This window comes from Ovis aries, chromosome 6 (assembly GCF_016772045.2).
Source record: "Ovis aries strain OAR_USU_Benz2616 breed Rambouillet chromosome 6, ARS-UI_Ramb_v3.0, whole genome shotgun sequence".
NCBI classification, from domain to species: Eukaryota; Metazoa; Chordata; class Mammalia; order Artiodactyla; family Bovidae; genus Ovis; species Ovis aries.
The window spans coordinates 25,777,716-25,799,441 of record NC_056059.1 but is presented as its reverse complement, the minus strand read 5'-3'; the positions used below and the strand labels follow the sequence as shown (position 1 = coordinate 25,799,441).

Below are 21,726 nucleotides of genomic sequence, written 5' to 3'. Positions count from 1 at the left end.
AGGGCCCACATGGGGTCTCATTGATAAGATGGCTTCTTATGTCGACCTCGCAAACAAAGAATAAATCACAGTGATCTGTGAGATTGACCAAATTGCCCAAATGGCATTCGGTTATCTCACTGGCACCTAACTTCTCAAAGCTGTGAAACCACCAGGTTCCAGACTTCTGGCTATGTGACCATCCCTTCAGAGAATTTTTCATTGGTGGGGTATAAGAAGGACTCCGTCAGAAAGGGAGAATGCTGGTTCTCCATAAGAGCCAGTCACTCTCTCTTTTCCCTCTAATAAATTTCCTTTTTCTTGCCTGACTGCCCAGCTCGCTCTCTTTTCCTCTGCACTCACCTTACAATGTGGGCCCTGCTGCTGCTGCTAAGTCACTTCAGTGGTGTTCGACTCTGTGCGACCCCATAGACGGCAGCTCACCAGGCTCCCCTGTCCCTGGGATTCTCCAGGGAGAACACTGGAGCGGGTTGCCATTTCCTTCTCCAATATAATGTGAGCCCTGTCAACAGCAAAGTTAAGGGTGACATACTGGATGAGATGGAAGACAGGAGACAAAGAGATAAAGAAAAGTAGGTTTCTCCAGTCTATCCCTGGGATCATATGTGCAGAGCAGCCAGAGGGGCTGAGGAACAGCCACACAAGCTGTTGTGTCTTCATGAAGCACCCACCGGGAGAAGTAATCAGTCTATGAGAGTTAATAAGCCCTTTTCTTATGAAGAAATGCAAAGAATCAAGGAGGATCTAGGAGACTGTTTAGAGCACCTAGAAAAATATATTAGTGCTTTCAAGGGTGTTACTCTGCTTTATGACCTTATTTGGAAGAGTGTGATGTATATCTTGGGACAAACACTAACTCCTGCCTCAAAAACTCGAGTTTTGTGGAAAGCGGTTGCTTATGGAGATGAATGGCTTGGTAACAAACCAGCTGGGAAGATGGAGGACAAGATAGCCACCCTCCCCACTGAGAATCAGGTGGTTCCCACTATAGAATGAGATTGGGACTGTAACATAGGAAGGAAGATGGGATCAGAGTCATTTTGTCAGATGTGTTTTTGAAGGACTCAGGCGAACATGTGACTTTAAAATAAGTCTTTAAACTATGCCAAACTGGCAAACAGAAAACAGAACAGGAAGAGAAGGAAGCTCCTGGTGAATTCCTAGATAGACTAAGGGAAGCCCTTTGCAGATTCACCGAGACTGATCCCGAAAATGAAGAGGGAAGAGTGATCTTAAAAGATAGATTTTTCACTCAATCGGCTCCAGATATCTGCTGTAAAGTATTAAAACAGGCATATGGGCCAAATCAGTCTTTAGATAATCTGTTGCCACAGGCTCAGACAGTCTATTATAGCAGGGAATATGAGGAAAAGAAAGGCAGAGAATGACAAAAGAACAGGCGGAAGCCCTTGTAATGGCTGTCTGAACCATTCTTAAACAGCCCGAGAAAAATTCCCAGAGGGACCCAGGTAAAAAGGGATAGGCTTGCTATTCCTGTGGAAAGGAGGGGCACCTCAAACAGGATTGCCCTCAGGCATCTAAGTCACTCCTGGCTCCATGTCCAGTCTGCAAGGGACCACACTGGAGGAGAGACTGCCCCAGAGATGTAGGTTTCAGGGGTCAGACTCCCAAGACAATCAGGACTGAAGGTGCCTGTGGGTCCCCACGCGAGCTCCCGTCCTAATTACATCTGAGGAACTCTGAGTATTAATAACTGTGAGGGTGCCAATCTGTCGATTTCCTTTTGGACACTGGGGCAACTTACTCTGTGCTTACTGAAGCCCCTGGCCCTCTTTCTCCCAGGTCTGCTTCCATAATGGGACTGTCTGGACGAGCCAAATGTTATTATTTCAGTATGCATCTGGGACTCTGCTATTTTCACACGAGTTTCTGATGGTGCCAGAGTCTCCCTCACCCATTTTGGGAAGGGATATAATGAATAAGGTCCATGCCTCTGTTTTTGTGACTAGGGAGCCCTCCCTTTCTCTCCTTTTAATTGAACAAAATGTAAATCCGAGAGTGTTGGCTGATGGAAAGCCCATGGGTCAAGCACAAAACGCTATTCCTGTAGCTGTCAAGCTCAAATACCCACACTTATTTTCACATAAAAAGCAGTATCCACTGAAACGTGAGGTTAGTTCAGTTCAGTTGGGAGGGTTAAAACCCATTATTGAGAATTTAAAGGAGCTGGGGCTATTAATTCCCTGTAACAATCCATGCAACATTCCTATTCTGGGTATAAAGAAGTCAAATGATAAATGGAGACTAGTTCAAGATTTACAAACAATAAATGAGGCTGCAGTTCCTTTACACCCCATGGTGCCTAATCCTTATACTCTATTGTCTGAAATTCCTGAACGAGTCAAATATTTTTCAGTCATTGATTTGAAGTTTGCTTTCTGAGTTAAACCTATATTAAATCATCCTCTACCTATGACTTTAAGACAATTGAGAGGATTTTTTGGAACTATAGGGTACTGCTGCATTTGGATTCCCAATTATGGGGCACTTGCCTGGCCTTTGTATAAGCTTATAACTGAAACTCAACAAGCCCAAACTGACAAACTGCTTTGTTCTCCAGATACTCAAAGGCTTTTAAGGCTCTTCAGATTGCTCTCCTGCAAGTTCCAGCTTTGAGCTTGCCCGCAGGGTCAGAAATAAATTTGTCACTGAAATAAAAGCTATGGCCTTGGGATTTTTGACACAACCCCGAAGGCCTCACCAGCAGCCTACAGGAGTATATTCTTAAACTCTAAGGTTAATATTTGGATGACAGACAGTTGGCTTCTTAAACATCAGTCATTGTTGTTAGAAGGACCAATAACTAACTTTAAAGTTTGTGAAAACTTAAATCCTGCCACTTTCCTTCCTGAAAAGGAAAACGAAACACCTGATCATGATTGTTCCCAATTTCTAACTTTATGCAGCTTGGGAAGATCTGATGGATACCCCATTAGACAGTCCTGACATGGAAATATTTACAGATGGCAGTTCTTTTGTTCTGGATGGGAAGCATAAAGCAGGTTATGCCATGGTAATGGCTGAACAGATTTTAGAAGCAAAATCTCTCCCAGGGAATGAGTGCTTAGCTAGTGGAGATTGTGGTTCTGGCTCTCAAGTTAAGCAAAGGGCAGCGAGTAAATATCTACACTGATTCTAAGTAGGCTTATTTGACTTTTCATACTCATGATGCAAATTGGAAAGAAAGACAATTTAAAATAGCAACAGGAGAATCTATTAAGCACATTTCAGAGTGAGAGACTTTTAACTGCTATATATTGTCCTAAAGACAGAGAAGGCAATGGCAACCCACTCCAGTACTCTTGCCCAGAAAATCCCATGGATGGAGGAGCCTGGTAGGCTGCATGCAGTCCATGGGGTCACGAAGAGTCAGACACAACTGAGCGACTTTACTTTCACTTTTCACTTTCATGCATTGGAGAAGGAAATGGCAACCCACTCCAGCATTCTTGCCTAGAGAATCCCAGGGACGGGGGAGCCTGGTGGGCTGCCGTCTATGGGGTCGCACAGAGTTGGACACGACTGAAGCGACATAGCAGCAGCACAGCAGCATTGTCCTAAAGAAGTAGTAGCTGTTATGCATTGCAAAGGGCACAGCAGGGACAGGAGTAAAGGAGCCAAGGGTAATCAGCTGGCTGTCAAGTCAGAAAGGTGGCACTTAAGGAAACCCCTTCACTACAGAGGCCTTTGATCTGGACAGGTCCTGTGGATAAGGAAAACCACAACATACTGAGGAAGAATTAGAAAGATATGAGAAAAGAGGAGCAAAGGTTACTGATAAGGATGGTTACAGTCCAAAGATGGACAATCAGTAATTCCTGAAAATGCTCAATGGAAAAGTTTTCCTAAAGCCCTGGAATTAACTGATTATGTAACTCAGCTCTCAGCTTTTCAACATGCATTAAAGGACTCTGGGAGGTAACTCCTGACCCAGCCTCTGAGTCAAAAAAGCTTCTGTTTGAGCTAGGAACAGAGGTCCCGATAAAAGCATTGGGATCTGGGGGCCAATCCCTCAAGCCCCTCTGGGAAGGCCCTTACCAGGTTATTCTTTCTTCTCCCGTAGCTGTCAAAGTGCCAGGAATTGATTCATGGGTGCACCACACTTGAGTTAAGAAGTGGCACCCTGACCAGAACTAAGTGATGTCATTTTATGCCTTTACTTTCTATGCTCTTATTCTGTACCTTTCAGATGGGCCTGATAACCTATGTGAGCCTGCTTCTGCTGACTCCAAATTGCTTGAGTCTGCTGTTTGATCCTCAAGATTATGCCTTCCTGTCCTGGGCTCACTCCCACACTGCATTCCACAATCTATGTAACTACTGGGTCTGTGGAGTGCCCCCTCTTCATCAGTGGATGGCTTCCCGTGGTGGGAGTCCTTCCACTTCAGGGAAAGGACTTTCTCCAAATCTGTGACTACCTTCGACAACAACAATCATATGTGATGCCTCATTAATCTGATGACATCTAACAATCCTAAAATTGACAGGTGCAACACTTTGTACCTTAACGATGGACATAATGTGACTTTTTGCTTATTGTTCTGTTTTTGCTGTTTGCTCCCTGCTTCTGTAACTGTGTAGCTGGATTTCTTTCTAGTTGCATGGAGGTTTTAAAGTTACAAATGGTTGCTCAAACTCCTGTTGACTGCCGCAGCTTCCTCTAACTACTACTTGGGGCCCCTGGATCAGAGACCCTCAATATGAAGGTTAGGAGAATAGGCTGCCTCACCAATTTAGGGACAATGCCCCTTACCAGCTTGGAAGCAGTTACAGAATGAGAATGACTCCCCTTTCCCTAGGCAACATAATTCTCCTAAAAGAAAAGGCGGGAATGAGAGGGTGAAAGGCAGGAAGGCCAGGTGTCTCCAAATGGAGGAAACAGGCTGCAAGTGTCAGATTTTTAATCTCTCTCTTAAGTGGCAGAAGGAAACAACTACAAGTGTCAGATTTTTTTCCCCTTTCTCTATGCAAACTTAAAAGGAGATTTCTCTTAAAATTCTGTGTTGCCATGACAACACCTGGCTCCACCTGAACTTAAGTTTTGTCAGACCTTGAGCAAACCAATGCATTTCTCTTGTGGAAATGTTTCTCTTAAGCTATGTTAATGAACTACGCATTTACCCTAGAGTCTGTCTTCAAGTAGGTTCCACCTAAAACTCAGAACCCAATATGTTTTACTCACACATTTGTTCTCCTAATCTATGTTAATAAAACCATATATTTGCTTGGAAACCTGCCTTTATTCAAGATTCATGGCAATCGTTTTATGGCCAGGGATGTCTCACATTGTGCCAATGTTATCTCAAAATGAATGTTGTGGGTGAGGGGCCTGGTACCACTCTGAGTTTTGAGACATTTCTTTACTCTAATTAGCAGCCTGCTAGAAACTATATAATATCCCGCTAAAGACTAGCGGGGGTTGGGGGGGAGGCACTCTGTCTGCCCTCTTCTGATACCTATGTCAGAAGCTTTCTCTCTTTTATACTTTAATAAAACTTTATTACACAAAAGCTCTGAATGATCAAGCCTTGTCACTGGCCCCAGACTAAATTCCTCTCCTCTGGAGGCCAAGAATTCCAGTCTTTCATGGTTTAGCAACTACCTTGAGTAGCAATTATTTTCAATTTGGCACTTATCATTTTCTTTACTATATTCACATAAACCATAAACAATACTGTATATGGTATTGTTATTGTATATGACTAAATGTATGTCATAAACTTGCTTCTTTCCCTTACCATTATATGTGTGAGATTATTCTGGGTTGAAACATTCAGAGCAAGTTTAGCCATTCTCACTTTTATATGGTAATTCAATTGTGTTACTACTCAGTGATTGTTAATATGTTCTCCTATTGATAGGCATTTACCCTATTTTCAATTTCTAGTTATTACAATGTGGCAGTGATCATAATAGTGCATGTCCATTTGTGTGATTTTGCAATGGCTTCTTATACACACCAAGAATTAATGGGTACAGAATATGAACATTTTCAACTCCATTTAGGTATGCCAATATACTGCTCAAAATATTTGTACCAGCTATCTTACTAATAGCTTATAGAGCTTACTTGAGTTTTCCACAAAAATTTGTGCGTGGACTCAGACAGAACTTGCATTTTCCACATTGAGGTACGCCAAGTGGAATTACTTTGTCACCTAGAAAAAAAAGGCCATGTGTTGAATGATGCATAGTTGTTACTTATAAATAGTTTTCACCAGGTGAATTGGTGGAAAACACTATTCTTTATTGTATATATCTTATATTCGGTACGAAGTATAGGTAGCTACAATACTTTGTTAACCTACAAGATTGCTGATTCTCCCAAGTACTGCATTATGTTATCTTTTTCCTTCTTTTCTCCTGGGCTGGATAGTCAAGCAACACATCTGTATTGATACCATCAGGTGCAGAATCCTGTCTGACACTCTGTTGTCCTTGAAACACTCTGCATCATGACTATTACTTGCTATATCATGCCTATTATTTGTTACATTTGTGAACACCTTAATTATAGGAGATGTGGGCAATAGGCTTGATATGGAGAGTAAATTATATATCATCTCCATGTTTCACCATAGTTCACTCAAATTCTACATTTTTCTACTTTTTATTCAATTTGAATTTAACAAAGACTTCTAGCCTCTGATGACTAAAGTCCAATAATGATAATTAACATTTGTTCAACCTTTAGTATGTGTCAGTTACCATTCTAACTGCTTGCATATATTATCTCTTTAATTCTCAGAACAACTCTTTGAGATGGGTACTATTTTATCCCCATTTTAGAAAATGGAAATCTAAATTGAGTCACAGAAAAGTGACTTAGCTGACTAAGGTTACACAGCCAGTAAGTGACAGAGCTGTGCCTTAATTGGCTGGACTTCTTTGTAGATTCCAAATTTTGAAGAGCAATTTGCTTCTATAATCTTGTTTGGAATAGAAATGTGACGAGTCATTAAAGCCCTCGGCGTGTCACAGCTCTCAGGTCTTGGACAGACTGTGTTATAGCTCTTAGACAAATCAGTGTTATAGCTCCGTGTTACAGCTCTATTTTATTTAGAAAATAGCAGGAAAATCCATCCTCGAGGCATTAGGGCACCTTGACCCAAAGACATGGAAGAGAAGAGTGCCCCAGTACGCGGGAGAGAGAGAAACCCCTGGCCCTTTGGCTCCTCTTTTTATATGTCTTTTCCTCTCCCCTGGGCCTGCCCTATGTAAACTGGGCTAGCCAGAAGTGCTGTTTGTTCTACCTGAGGTCCTCACTGTGGTCCTCGGACCTTCCTTTCTTCTATTTTCACGGGCTTTTTCTTTCCTTGTCTTTTAGCCACCGCCATTTTGGACTCCTGTTTAAAATGGACTGGAATGGGTGAATTTAACTCAGATGACCATTTTATCTACTACTGCGGGCAGGAATCCCTCAGAAGAAATGGAGTAGCCATCATGGTCAATAAAAGAGTCCAAAACACAGTACTTGGATGCAATCTCAAAAACGACAGAATGATCTCTGTTCGTTTCCAAGGCAAATCATTCAATATCACGGTAATCCAAGTCTATGCCCCAACCAATAACGCTGAAGAAGCTGAAGGTGAATGGTTCTATGAAGACCTACAAGACCTTTTAGAACTAACACCCCCAAAAGATGTCCTTTTCATTATAGGGGACTGGAATGCAAAAGTAGGAAGTCAAGAAACACCTGGAGTAACAGGCAAATTTAGCCTTGGAATATGGAATGAAGCAGGGCAAAGACTAATAGAGTTTTGCCAAGAAAATGCACTGGTCATAACAAACACCCCCATGCAACAACACAAGAGAAGACTCTACACATGGACATCACCAGATGGTCAACACCGAAATCAGATTGATTCTATTCTTTGCAGCCACAGATGGAGAAACTCTATACAGTCAACAAAAACAAGACTGGGAGCTGACTGTGGCTCAGATCATGAACTCCTTATTGCCGAATTCAGACTTAAATTGAAGAAAGTAGAGAAAACCTCTAGACCATTCAGGTATGACCTAAATCAAATCCCTTATGATTATACAGTGGAAGTGAGAAATAGATTTAAGGGCCTAGATCTGATAGATGGAGTGCCTGATGAACTATGGCATGAGGTTCGTGACATTGCACAGGAGACAGGAATCAAGACCATCCCCATGGAAAAGAAATGCAAAAAAGCAAAATGGCTGTGTGGGGAGGCCTTACAAATAGCTGTGAAAAGAAGAGAAGCAAAAAGAGCTGTGAAAAGAAGAGAAGCAAAAAGCCAAGGAGAAAATGAAAGATATACGCATCTGAATGCAGAGTTCCAAAGAATAGCAAGAAGAGAAAAGAAAGCCTTCCTAAGTGATCAATCCAAAGAAATAGAGGAAAACAACAGAATGGGAGAGACTAGAGAGCTCTTCAAGAAAATTAGAGATACCAAGGAACATTTCATTCAAAGATGGGCTCGATAAAGGACAGAAATGGTATGGACCTAACAGAAGCAGCAGATATTAAGAAGAGGTGGCAAGAATACACAGAAGAACTGTACAAAAAGATCTTCATGACCCAGATAATCACGACGGTGTGATCACTCACCTAGAGCCAGACATCCTGGAATGTGAAGTCAAGTGGGCCTTAGAAAGCATCACTATGAACAAAGCTAGTGGAGGTGATGGAATTCCAGTAGAGCTATTTCAAATCCTAAAAGATGATGCTGTGAAAGTGCTGCACTCAGTATGCCAGGAAATTTGGAAAACTCAGCAGTGGCCACAGGACTGGAAAAGATCAGTTTATATTCCAATCCCAAAGAAAGGCAATGCCAAAGAATGCTCAAACTACCTCACAGTTGCACTCATCTCACATGCTAGCAAAGTAATGCTCAAAATTCTCCAAGCCAGGCTTCAACAATATGTGATCTGTGAACTTCCTGATGTTCAAGCTGGTTTTAGAAAAGGCAGAAGAACCAGAGATAAAATTGCCAACATCCGCTGGATCCTGGAAAAAGCAAGGGAGTTCCAGAAAAACATCTATTTCTGCTTTATTGACTATGCCAAAGCCTTTGACTGTGTGGATCCCAATAAACTGGAAAATTCTGAAAGACATGGGAATACCAGGCCACCTGACCTGCCTCTTGAGAAATCTGTATGCAGGCCAGGAAGCAACAGTTAGAACTGGACATGGAACAACAGACTGGTTCCAAATAGGAAAAGGAGTGCATCAAGGCTGTATATTGTCACCCTGCTTATTTAACTTCTATGCAGAGTACATCATGAGAAACACTGGACTGGAAGAAACACCAGCTGGAATCAAGATTGCTGGGAGAAATATCAATAACCTCAGATATGCAGATGACACCACCCTTATGGCAGAAAGTGAAGAGGAACGAAAAAGCTTCTTGATGAAAATGAAAGTGGAGAGTGAAAAAGTTGTCTTAAAGCTCAACATTCAGAACACGAAGATCATGGAATCCGGTCCTATCACTCCATGGGAAATAGATGGTGATACAGTGGAAACAGTGGCTGACTTTATTTTTGGGGTCTCCAAAATCACTGCAGATGGTGACTGCAGCCATGAAATTAAAAGACGCTTACTCCTTGGAAGAAAAATTATGACCAACCTAGATAGCATATTCAAAAGCAGAGATATTACTTTGCCGACTAAGGTCCGTCTAGTCAAGGCTGTGGTGTTTCCAGTGGTCATGTATGGATGTGAGAGTTGGACTGTGAAGAAGGCTGAACACCGAAGAATTGATGCTTTTGAACTGTGGTGTTGGAGAAGACTCTTGAGAGTCCCTTGGACTGCAAGGAGATCCAACCAGTCCATTCTGAAGATCAGCCCTGAGATTTCTTTGGAAAGAATGATGCTAAAGCTGAAACTCCAGTACTTTGGCCACCTCATGCCAAGAGTTGACTCATTGGAAAAGACTCCAATGCTGGAAGGGACTGGGGGCAGGAGGAAAAGAGGACAACAGAGGATTAGGTGGCTGGGTGGCATCACTGACTCAATGGATGTGAGTCTGAGTGAACTCCGGGAGTTGGTGATGGACAGGGAGGTCTGGCGTGCTGCAATTCATGGGGTCACAAAGAGTTGGACACCACTGAGTGACTGAACTGAACTGAACTGAACAGGAAGATACTAATATACCTCTCAATTTGAAGCATCTTCATTAGAGAAGGAAAGAAGGGTATGGTTCATCCTAGATAAGTGACAATTGCATAGCTCATATTCCAGTATTTGGTGGATCTGTTACAACATGTGAAGTAAATAATTTCAGCTATTGGCATGCTTTGTATATATTTATCTTACAAGTTCCCTAGAAAACATTTCAGCTAACTTTGACATATGCATATATTTCCCACTTAAGCTACCTAAGGGTCTTCATTCTTTCTGTATTAAAATAGTTCTGTTTTATTTAGAGGAGGTTAATGTAAATTGTCATCTGTGCCCCCATGGAGGCTTCAGTGTAAGCTCACTTTGTAGCTGTGCTTCTTAGGACAACTTCTCAGTGCTGGATGTAAATAAAGTGACTGTGTTTTCCAGATTTCATTAGACAGTTCTGACTGCAGATATTCTGCCTTATTACTAGATTGTGATAGATTGTGTGTCTTAGTTTTGCTTTGGAAAAGATGATCCCCTTGTGTAAGTAGAGATTGATTATAGCATGTAAAGGCAATAGTGCCGCAGAAGCTATCTCTGAAATACCCTGATGTTTCCATTTAGTTGGAATCAGAAATTAAAATACCTGGTTTGAAGTTGGTCACTCCTGGCCCAACACTTTCCACAATTCCTGCACCCTCATGGCCAAGGATCACTGGGAAAAAACTCCCCTCAAATTGAGGATGGAGGATATGGGCATCAGAATGGCACAGGGCGGTAGCAATTATCTGCAAAGCAATCACAGACTTGAGTCCTGTTTCTGCAATTATATCATTAGGGTTGTTTGGATGATTTTAGGCCAATGACACCTTGAAACTTAACAACACTCATTGAGGTCAATAAAAGAACTGCATTTTGAAAAATAAAAGGAACAGTTAAAAATATATTAGGTTATATTCTTTCCTCTTAATGCATCTTTGTTTTCTTCCTTTTGCTGTCCCTGAAAAATGACACAGAGAATTGGCAGTCACTGTCTCTAGGAGAGGAGAAATCAAAGGTAATAAAAGTCTATTACAGGGAGTGCAGGGAACACAGGCTTCCAGGGCTTGTTCAGATTTTATTGAAACTGAATGAAATACAATTGAGGTAATAAACTTTTACAGTTAAAAGAGCTGTATCAAATAAAGGATTATCTTAATTAATTAGAAAGTATCCCTGCATTATTCTTCAAGATTCTGTTAATGATGATATCTCATTCATTCTCAGGCAAAAACTCTTACTGTGGTGATCCTGAGGAAAAATATAAGCCAGGTCAACTGTAGGGAAAATAGAGAAACTGACCCACCTTGTCATCTATGATGCCTCTCTGCTCAGTACCGTCTCTTCTTCCTGCCCTCTCGCTTCTGTTCCCTCCTGTGAGCACCCAAGACCCTTAGCACTTCAGATCTTTTCTTATTTTGAACCAAACTCTCAATCTTCCTTTTAAAACATCTGTCAATAACTGGCAACTGGAAAACAAAAGAAAACCTACCTAATTCTAATCTAGTGTAAATTCCTGTGTCTGATTCTTATAATTTATCCCTCCTGGGAATAAATACCTGATTTTGATGTGAACCTAAAAACGTAATCCCCCACAGTGGGAAACTCCTGAGACTCTCAGTCAAACCACATAGGTCTGACCTGACCAAAGCCAAGTCAGCATTTGGTGTCTTGTTTATCCTGCCCTAGGAGAGTCCATACTTACCTGAATTCGAACTTCATGATCCTTGGGGGGAGCTACTTCAACCTCTTCAATGCTGAGGGGCTTGTTTGCTTCCCAGGCGATAGCTGCTTTGCATTTAATAATCTGAGAAAGAGGGAGAAAGGAAGAAAGGGGGAGGAGGAAAGAACAGAAGGGAGGAAGAGAGAGAGAAAGAAAAATATCGTGGAAAAAAGTTAAAGAACATGTTGATACCATTATTTCATGAAAGAGAGTTTTGGGGTTTGTGGCTGGATGTTATACATAGTTATTGTAAAGACAAGCGACCTTAATTGACAATAGGAAGTCAAAGTCTACATTATAGTCATTGCACTTTTAATTTTTGAAAAGAACAGGTGTATTAAAGTTTACCTTAATGTAAGGCCTTGATTTTTTTTTCCCTCTCCAGAACAGAGAGGATAAATTTATAGGATTTGGAGAGAGTAGATGACCAATATGTATTTTATGATTGAACAATTGATTTATCAGCTCTGCATTACCTGAATCCTTATTACTAGAGCAGATGTGTTTTACAACTTTGCTACTCAAAATGTGAACCTCCTTGACATTAGCAACATCACTTGGGAATTTGCTAGAGCTATAAGCCCTGTCCAAAATCTACTGAATCAAAACCTGCTTTTTTTTTTATTAGTATGCACAAAAAAGTTTAAGAAATGAGGCTTACATAATTATTAAATTTATCAGTGGAATGTACATTAAAGATTTTTTCCCTTTGAAATCTGGATAAAAATATATGAAAAGAAATTAAGTATTAAAGATTCTATAATCTATAATTTTAGCCCCTTAAAATTTTATTTTTAATTTTAAATATAAGTAATATTGAAGGAAAGTAGAAAAAATAAACCTATACTTCATTCTAATGCTACTATGTTTACTTTTGGTATGATATTCCTAGTCTTTGTTGCCATGAACATGTATTTTTGATACTTGTTATGCAATTTGAACTGCTTTAAATATCATTAGTTTTATTATAAATGAAACATAGAAATGCAAATAAGAAAAAAAGAAACAAAATTCATCTGTAACTTTGTCTTCTACTTTATGATTTTGAAGTAGATCCTCTGAGCTTTTTCACTTGGGACAAAATTGTATGTAATATTTTTAATCTCTTTTCTACTTATTAATATACAATGAATATTTTCCATATTCTTTTCTAAAATGTTAACAAATACAAATTTTATGATTATGGCACAGGTACTGAAATCTCTCTTTTTGGGCCACTATAAATAGTATTTGATTGAACACCCTTGTAGTAAGCATTTTGGCAAATTCAATTATTTTCTAGAGTAAATTCCTAGCATGGAGGTCACTCATATCCTTTTGATCATCTTTATTCTTTTTCTTCAGATTTGTTAAAATATGATTGATATACAGCCCTGTGTAAGCTCAAGGGGTATATAGGATAATGATCTGACATACATACATGATGAAATGATTACTACAGCGGGGTTAGTGAACCTCCGTCATCTCATATGACATAAAATTAAAGGAAGAAGTAAAATTTTTCCTGTGATAACTCTTAGGATTTACCTTAACAACTTTTATGTATAACATACAGCAGTGTTGATTATATTTACCATGTTGTACATTATATCTCTACTACATACTTGTCTCATAACTGGAGGTTTGGAAGTTTGTACCTTTTGACTAACTTCATGCAATTCTTCCTCTCCATCCCCCCCTCAACCCCCACGCCCCTCACCCCCGCCCTGCTTCTGGTAACCACAAACCCGACCTCTTTTTCTATTTGGTTTTGAAGTATAATTGGTCTCTGCTTTTTTAATATGCTGTCTAGATTGGTCATAGCTTTTCTTTCAAGGATCAAGCATCTTTTAATTTTTTGGCTGCAGTCACCATCTGCAGTAATTTTGGAGCCTAAGACAATAAAGTCTCTCACTGTTTCCAATGTTTCCCCATCTATTTGCCATGAAATGATGGGATCGGATATCATGATCTTAGTTTTCTGAATGTTGAGTTTTAAAATCATTGGAAGGAATGATGCTGAAGCTGAAACTCCAATCCTTTGGCCATCTGATGCAAAGAACTAACTCGTTGGAAAAGACCCTGATGCTGGGAAATATTGAAGGTTGGAAGAGAAGGAGATGACAGATGTTGAGTTGGTTGGATGGCATCACTGACTCAATGGACATGAGTTTGAGTAAGCTCTGGGAGTTGGTGATGGACAGGAAAGCCTGGTGTGCTGCAGTCCACGGGGTCACAAATAGTCGAACATGACTGAGCGACAGAACTGAACTGAACATTCATTTTGTGTGTGGGTGGGTGCCTCTGTGTGTGTGTGTGTGTGTGTGTGTGTGTGTGTGTGTGTGTGTACACCACATCTTCTTTATCCATACATCTCTTGATAGTGACTTAGCTTCTTTTTCTGGCTGGCCATGTGGCATGCAGAATCTTAGTTCCCTGACCAGGAATCAACCCCGTGCCCCTGCAGTGGAAGCTCAGAGTCCTAACCACTGGATCTCCAGGGAATTCCCTGGGACTTAACTTTTGATCAGCTTTAAATTGCTGCTTTCTGAGAGCAATACCCAAGGAAACTTCTTTTAGCAGATGTACAAAGAGACATGCACACACACAAAACCCCAAAAGAATTGATCAAATAAATGGTATATTTACTTACTTTTCCCTTGGTGCCCATTTTCTTTGGGAAATTTGCCTTGGAAGTTTCTCTCTGATTTAAGAAGCTCTTCTACTTCTATCCAGGGTGCTCCGTGTCCTGTAATGAACTGACTTTGAATAAATAGCATTTCAGCTCTTGTGTTCTCCAATCATTTTCTCTCCTTTTTTGTTTGCTGTAATCTGAAACTTTGCCCATCCCTTCACGTCATTATTTGTGCTATCTTGTTTCAGCTGCAAACCCTCATTTCTTCCAAATGTTATTGGGAGATTTTCATTTACTTGTTTTTTTCTTCCTTAATTGCAAAATATAAGATAACATAGAAAAGTTCATTAAACTTATTGGATAAGTCAACAGATAATTATAAAGGTCATTAAAGCTATTAGATAAGTTATCATATAATTATAAAATTAACAGATATCTCCAGTGCCTCAGAATCCCTCCTATATCCATCCTTCTCTTTCACAATCCTAGTAATAATTTCCTTGTATTTCGTTTATGATTTATGCTTCTCTATACAATATAGTTTAGTTTTACAGATTGGAAGTTATATGGATAGAATCATAAGGCATGTGTTCTTTCATGGCTTTTTCCCCCTCTCAACTATTTCTGTGAGATTTAGCCACATTGCCTGTAGCTATACTTTATTTTAATTATTGTAGAGTATTCCATTATATGAATACTGTAGAGTATTCGATTATATGAATTGACCACAATTTTTTTCATCCATTTTCTGTTTTATAGTGAATCAGGATTGCTTAAAAATTCCTTTCATGTATTCTTGTTGTGTTTGTGCTTGAGTTTCCTTAGGGAAAGTTCAGGGCTTTTATGCAACCAACATACCCTATTAAGGCAAAGCCAATTGTTAAAATATTGAAATACTTTTCATCCTGTTGGTAAAAAGCCATAGTATTCTACTATCTTCTCCAGAGAGATAGTAGAGCTATCTTTATATTAGTTAAATATCTTTATATTAGTTAAAACTTTAACTAATATTTTATTATTGACTAAGTTTTCTATTTCAATTTTTAGAAGTATGATTTATACTCTTCGTTTCTACTTTCTCACTACTCATGGTTTCACTTCTCCACTTTCTGGTTTCCATCTCTATATTTTAATTGAAAATTCTTTGGAAAATTGTTAATGACCTCATTTTTTTAAAAGTGACCTTTAAAAATTTCTTTCTAGTGTTTGATTTTTCTAGCATTTCTTATTTTATTTTAAGACTTCTTTCTCTTTAAACCAAACTTTTGCCAGGAGTTTCTGTTTGTTCTTAGATGTTTCTGTTTTTTCTTTAGGTGTTTCTATTTTAATAGTGTTCACAAAATAATTTCATTTTCTTTCTTGACTCCAGGCTCCTTTCTCTAGCTTGCCTGTTTTGGCACTAGCATCTCCATTCTCCTGAAACTCCACTTGACCTTGCTTTCTGCATTGTTTACAAGCTTTATGTATTCTACCTCTCGTATGCTTTTCATTTCCTTCTTTCTGTTTTTATTATTACATTTAGGTAAGATAGATAAGAGTAATCTAACGTATTGCTTATGTCATCACAATAGCCTTTTTTTAAAAACTGATTTTCCTATGCAGAGCTCCGTCTACCAGTCTGTGTTTCAAAATGTTGTTAGATGAGTATTCTCTCTCTCTCTCTCTCTCTCTCTTTTTTTAGCTGTGTGCATAGGGTTCTTTATTCTCCACAGAGTGACACATGCTAAGGCGGGTTGGGCTTGGGCCAATGTCCCCATATGTACAGAACTGAATAAAGTCTGAGAAGAAGTCTGATTTGCCTTGATGTGGAGGGGAGCTGGGGAGGATGGAGATGGATGTGACAACCAGGATGTGTTCAGTCCTGTGCTGGTTCTGGCCTGGAATGTAGGGAGTTATGGCAGCTCTCAGGGTGGTCAGTTCCAGGCAGGAGTGACCTGCCGGGCTTGGAGGGCCTTCTGTACCACATCTTCCCACTGGGCATCTGATATCTCATGAGCCCAGGCAGGAACCCCTGGCACAGGCAGGTTTATGCCAGCCATCGTCCTTTTCACCAGCTCTACATGTTCTGGGTCCATGGGAATAGAGCTGTGGTTGTTCAATGCTGTAGCTCCCTGCTTATCTTCGTCCTCACTTTCTAGTGGTGGGTCTGGCAAATGAAGCCCCAGGGCCTGGGTCTGATCTTGAATATCAGCAACTACATCTTCTCCATCCCTCACTGGTGCCAGTTCCACCTCCTCTGACTCAGGATCTTGGTTCAGAGGCTGGTAGGAGTAGCCAGCTGGTCCTGCCCCTCTTTCCTCTTGTTCTTCCTCTGGTTCCTCACTGCTCCAATCCCCAGTGCCTTCCATGGGACCCCGATGTGGCCCCAGTTCCTCAGTCTGATTGGGGAAGATACATTCAGGACCCACGGTGTCTCCCCCTAGAACTACTGCTGCCATTGGGCAGGGGCCGCTCAGAGCCCATGACCCAACCCTAGATGAGTATTTTCAACAATCTTTATTATATCATTCTCTTGGTCTAACACCATCAAGAACTCTCTAATCCCTACTGAATTCTCATTCTGGCATTCAAGACCATTTATCTACAACCCAGGTTGTGTTTCAAAACTTATCTTCCAGCCTTCCTCCAATGTACTGTGTGCCTGCCTTCCTGCCTCCATGATTTTATCTAAACTGGTTCCCCTGATTAGAACCAACCTACTGCTGCCAGTTCTGCCTCCTAAACTAACATATTCTTGTTTTAAAGATTTATTTATTTTTGCTTGCACTGGGTCCTCCTTGCTGTGTGCCAGCTTTCTCTAGTTGTGGTGGAGTAGGGGAGCTATGCTTTAGTTGCGGTTGTGTGCTTCTCATTGCGGTGACTTCTCCTGTGAAGCATGTGCTCTAGGGCGCCTGAGCTCAGCAGCTGTGGCACACGCCCTTAGTTGCCCCGCAGCATGTGGGCCAAGTGGGGCATGATCCCTTTCCAGACCAAGAATCATTGAACCAGTGTGCCCTGCATTCGTAGGTGGATTCTTAACCTCTGGACCACCAGGGAAGCCCTGAACTTGTTCAGGACCTTAAGAACATATTCTTAAGGTTTCTTTTCTGATACCTATCTTGCCATTTCTAGCTCTTCTATTCAGGATGATCTTTTCCCTCTTTGAATCCCTACAGCATTCATTGTGTTTCCATCCCCTTATTGCTCACACATAGATAGCTACATAAAGCAAAACTACTCCGTCTCCAGCCTCCAGTGTCCTTAACTATAATGCTTGTATTTACTTACATTTTACACCCTTCAGAGAGTACTTCAGAGTCCTGAAAGATACGAGGTACTTAATAAATGCTGGGCAAATTGAGTATTTACCTTGGAAACCCAGTATGCTTCAACATATTTTCTGAATGTTGGGTATTTACCTTCTTTCTGCCTTTCTTTTTGTGCTGCACTTTGATGAACTTCTTTGAAGATGGGGACTGTCTTTTATATTCTTTCATAAAGAACCTGCTAAGAAGTGTTTTGAGTGGAAACTGGATGAGAGATATTGAAATGGTAGAACCCTGGGATTTTGAATGTGAAGGTGTCTTCCAATTCTAAAATTAATATTGTAGATTCGTTCCATGAGGATGGCTTTACCTTCTCTAACAGTTGATTTTTGGACTTGTAGTTCTCAAAATTTCCAATGTTATATATGTTTAAAAGTATAATCTCTCACCCACTGAATTAGTATAGACATTATTTTAATAGTAATTCATTAATCTCAGTATAAATACCCAAACAACATATTTGGAGTCCATGATGGTTCAAACTGAATTTGTTGTGTTTCTACACAAACTAGCTCTTGCTTTTTAATGCATGTTTTCTCTATTTCCTATATCTAATTATGTTTCTTTGATTTTAGCTTTTTTTTTTTTTTACAAGTTAAAATCTCTGATATTAGTTGAGTTTAGTTCCTCAGTCATGTCCGACTCTTTGTGACCCATGGACTGCAGCATGCCAGGCCTCCCTGTCCATCACCAACTCCTGGAGTTTACCCAAACTCATATCCATTGAGTTGGTGATGCCATCCAACCACCTCAAACTCTGTCATCCCCTTCTCCTCCCACCTTCAATCTTTCCCAGCATCAGGGTCTGGAGAATTCCATGGACTGTATAGTCCTTGGGATTGCAAAGAGTTAGATATGACTGAGCAACTTTCACTTTCACTTTCTGTGTATTCTTGCCACCTCTTCTTAATATCTTCTGCTTCTGTTAGGTCCATGTGATTTCTGTCCTTTATTGAGCCCATCTTTGCATGAAATGTGTCCTTGTTATCTCTAATTTTCTTGAAGAGATCTCTAGTCTTTCCCATTCTATTGTTTTCCTCTATTTCTTTGCATTGATCGCTAAGGAAGGCTTTTTCATCTTTCCTTGCTATTCTTTGGAACTCTGCACTGAAATAGATGATGAATGAGAACTACCATATAGCATAGGGAACTCTACTAAATGCTCTGTGGTGACCTAAATGGGAACAAAATCCAAAAAAGAGTGTGTGTGTGTGTGTGTGTGTGTCTGTCTGATTCACTTTGCTGTACAGCAGAAACTAGCATTGTGAAACAACTATACTTCAATAAAAATTAATTAATGAAAAATTTGCTTTTAATCCAACAACTAATTTTTTCAGAAATCACCAATATCATACACTGTAACAGAATGTGCGTGACAGATGGGATATAAGCTTACCTTCCTTATTAAACTGGCTGTGTAGTTGAAAATGTCTGTAAAAAATAAAATTATTCTTCTATATCTCAGTAGAGTTCAAATTATGAAATTCATTTTGTGCTTCATGGCAGCTTCCTGTTAACATGAATTTCAAAAATTATTGGCTGTGCTTAATATCAATTCCTGACTTTTAATTAAAAAAAGCATAGACATTAAAAAAAAATGTAGACTGTAATTTCTTAACATTTCCCTCTTTTGTCCTCCTAGTCACATGACTACCATTGTAGTCTATTTCCTCAGTATTTCTTTCTTGTTTTTAAAAAATGAGATGAATTCATTTAGTTAAAATTCACCATTTTGACTATTTTAAAGTATGCGGTTTAGTGATTGTTAAATTTATTTACAATATTATGCAGCCATCATGAATACTAATTCCAGAATTTTTTCATCACCCCGAAAAGAAACCCCATACTTAGTAGTTTATTTATCCCTTTGCCTATCCTTATGGCAACCACTAATCCACTTTCTGTCTTTGTAAATTTGCCTGTCCTGGAAACTTTATTTAAATGGAATCTTACAGTGTATGGCCTTTTGCATTTTCACTTGTCATAATGTTTTCAAGTTTCATTCATATTGTAACATGCATCAGTATGTCCTCCTTTTTTGTTGCCAAGTAATATTATATTGTATGGATATACCACTATTTATTTCTATTTTTTCAGTTGATGAATATATTTTTTCACTTATTGGCTGTTATAAATAAATATTCTGCTAAAATATTCATGTACAAGTTTTTTCACATAGAAAATATATCTTTTCAATTCTTTTGAGTATATAGCTAAGAATGAAATTGCTAAGTTAACTCTATGTGTAACTTTTGAGCAACTGCCAAAGGTTTTGTCATGGTTGCGCCATTAACTTTTCCACTAGCAATGTATGAGGCTTCCAGTTTCTCTACTCTCCATCAACACTTGCTATTTTTTTTCTCTCTTTCATTGTAGCCATCCTAGCAGGTGTGAAATAGTATTCCTCACTGTTTCTTAAGTGGTATTTCTCTCACAACTTCTTCATTGACCTTCTGGTCTCTTACTTCTTCAGAATAGATTTCCAAAGGGACATTAAAATCATTTAATTTCCCTATTCAAAAATCTAAATGGTTGCATAATAGATCTATCAAATTAGATATGAATTTGCTATCCTTTAACTCAAGGATTTTTAATCTACTAATATGTATGGAGCTACACTTTGGTTGCTAATGCATTAGTTTTCAACAAAGCTGAAAAATTCAGCTGTCACCTGACTATCTCTTAATATTGTCCTTTTACCTGACTTTGTTAATTTTGTTTCTTGTACCTCCACTTCTGTAGGTGAAATGACTACTTTTCCTTCAAGGCTTATCTCAGAAATCATCCTCCAAATGAAGCCTCTTCTGATCCTTCCATTCTTTCCCTTATTTTGAACATCCAGAGTAATTGCTATCTTATTCTGCCTTATAATCTGAAACACTGAGTTCTTTCCTTGACCTTCCTCCTTAGTACAAAGACTTACTCATCTTGTGTCCCTGCAGTGCCTTACACATGTAAAATATTGAATAATGATCAACTAATTTGGAATTGTTCAATGGTTTAACAGATATTAGATGAACTTTTTGAGGTACAGAGTGCTGTGTGGTACTGAAATGGAGCAGGACCCTATGCTCCTTCTTCCTCATGTCCTCTGCCAGCCTTTTGTCTGTGGAAAAACTTTAGCCAAAGGATAAATTTAATCAGAAGTGAGAAAAAGTAGAAGCAAAGAAAAACAATCTGACAAGACTAATGAAAATTTTGCAACTTGTTTTATGTCCTTGGATATGTTTCAGTGTCACTTGGTTTTTTCAGTGTGAAAATTGTATAAATCTTAAATTATGTTGTATTGGTTCATGGTGCTTTTCAGGTATACACTATCATTCTACTTTTCTTTGTATTCATTCTATTAATTTTTGAGAGTTTGTACTGAAATGCCAACCAAAAATCTTAATTTAAAAATAAGGGCAGGGGGGAACAAGATGGCAGATGAGTAGGTGGACATGGAGTACATCTCTCTCCACGGATACATCAAGAATACACCTTCAGACACATAAGTGCATGCAAGACACCAGCTGAGAGTGGACAGGAGTAACTGACCAGTGGAAAAGAATATATAGAACCATGCCAAACTCGGTAGGACCAAGGAACTAGAGGGAAAAACAGGAGTGTTAGTAGTACTGGACCTGCCCTCAGCAGGTGGGAGAACTGAAGCAGGGGTTCAATCCCCACATTGGGGCAATTGTCTGAGTCAGAGGAGAAACATTTAAGGCTGAGAGTGAAACAGCTGACCTGTGGCAGCCTAAGTGGGATGAGAATCAGACAGTCCTTGCCACAGCCATACATACCCCAGACAGGAACCCTGGTTCCCTGGAAAGTGCAGTGGCTGGGAGCTGGAGTTTAGGGATTGTGGAGCAATCCCAGAGTGAGGGCTGCTGTCGACTGCAGAGAGACAGATTGAGGGGATGTGAGGGAGGAGATCATGGTGGGAAATGCTGGTGGAGGAAAG

General features: G+C 39.7%; 3 protein-coding genes across 5 annotated transcripts in view; 1 reads left to right on the top strand and 2 right to left on the bottom strand.

Moving 5' to 3' along the window:
- LOC132659930 (craniofacial development protein 2-like) overlaps positions 1-13,173 on the top strand; it is a 178,690-nt gene extending 165,517 nt beyond the window's left edge. For 2 of the 3 annotated variants that reach the window (XM_060416865.1, XM_060416866.1), the window contains one exon: positions 7,349-13,173. In XM_060416865.1, coding sequence (XP_060272848.1) covers positions 7,349-8,475 — 1,127 coding nt within the window. In that variant the 3' untranslated portion in view covers positions 8,476-13,173. The remainder of the gene's footprint in view (positions 1-7,348) is intronic. The other variant, XM_060416864.1, reaches the window with a different exon arrangement.
- LOC105605730 (all-trans-retinol dehydrogenase [NAD(+)] ADH4-like) overlaps positions 1-14,586 on the bottom strand; it is a 41,367-nt gene extending 26,781 nt beyond the window's left edge. Inside the window, exons 1-4 of the mRNA XM_027970865.2 lie at positions 14,494-14,586; positions 11,844-11,945; positions 10,746-10,887; positions 6,092-6,179 (exon numbers count right to left, since the gene is read on the bottom strand). Coding sequence (XP_027826666.1) covers positions 6,092-6,179; positions 10,746-10,887; positions 11,844-11,945; positions 14,494-14,511 — 350 coding nt within the window. The 5' untranslated portion in view covers positions 14,512-14,586. The remainder of the gene's footprint in view (positions 1-6,091; positions 6,180-10,745; positions 10,888-11,843; positions 11,946-14,493) is intronic.
- A 1,672-nt stretch (positions 14,587-16,258) lies between these two features.
- On the bottom strand, positions 16,259-16,935 carry LOC114115226 (male-enhanced antigen 1-like). Its single transcript, XM_042251221.2, has one exon. The coding sequence runs from the start codon at positions 16,911-16,913 to the stop codon at positions 16,389-16,391; it is 525 nt and encodes a 174-aa protein (XP_042107155.1). The 5' UTR covers positions 16,914-16,935; the 3' UTR covers positions 16,259-16,388.
- Between the last annotated feature and the right edge of the window lie 4,791 nt (positions 16,936-21,726).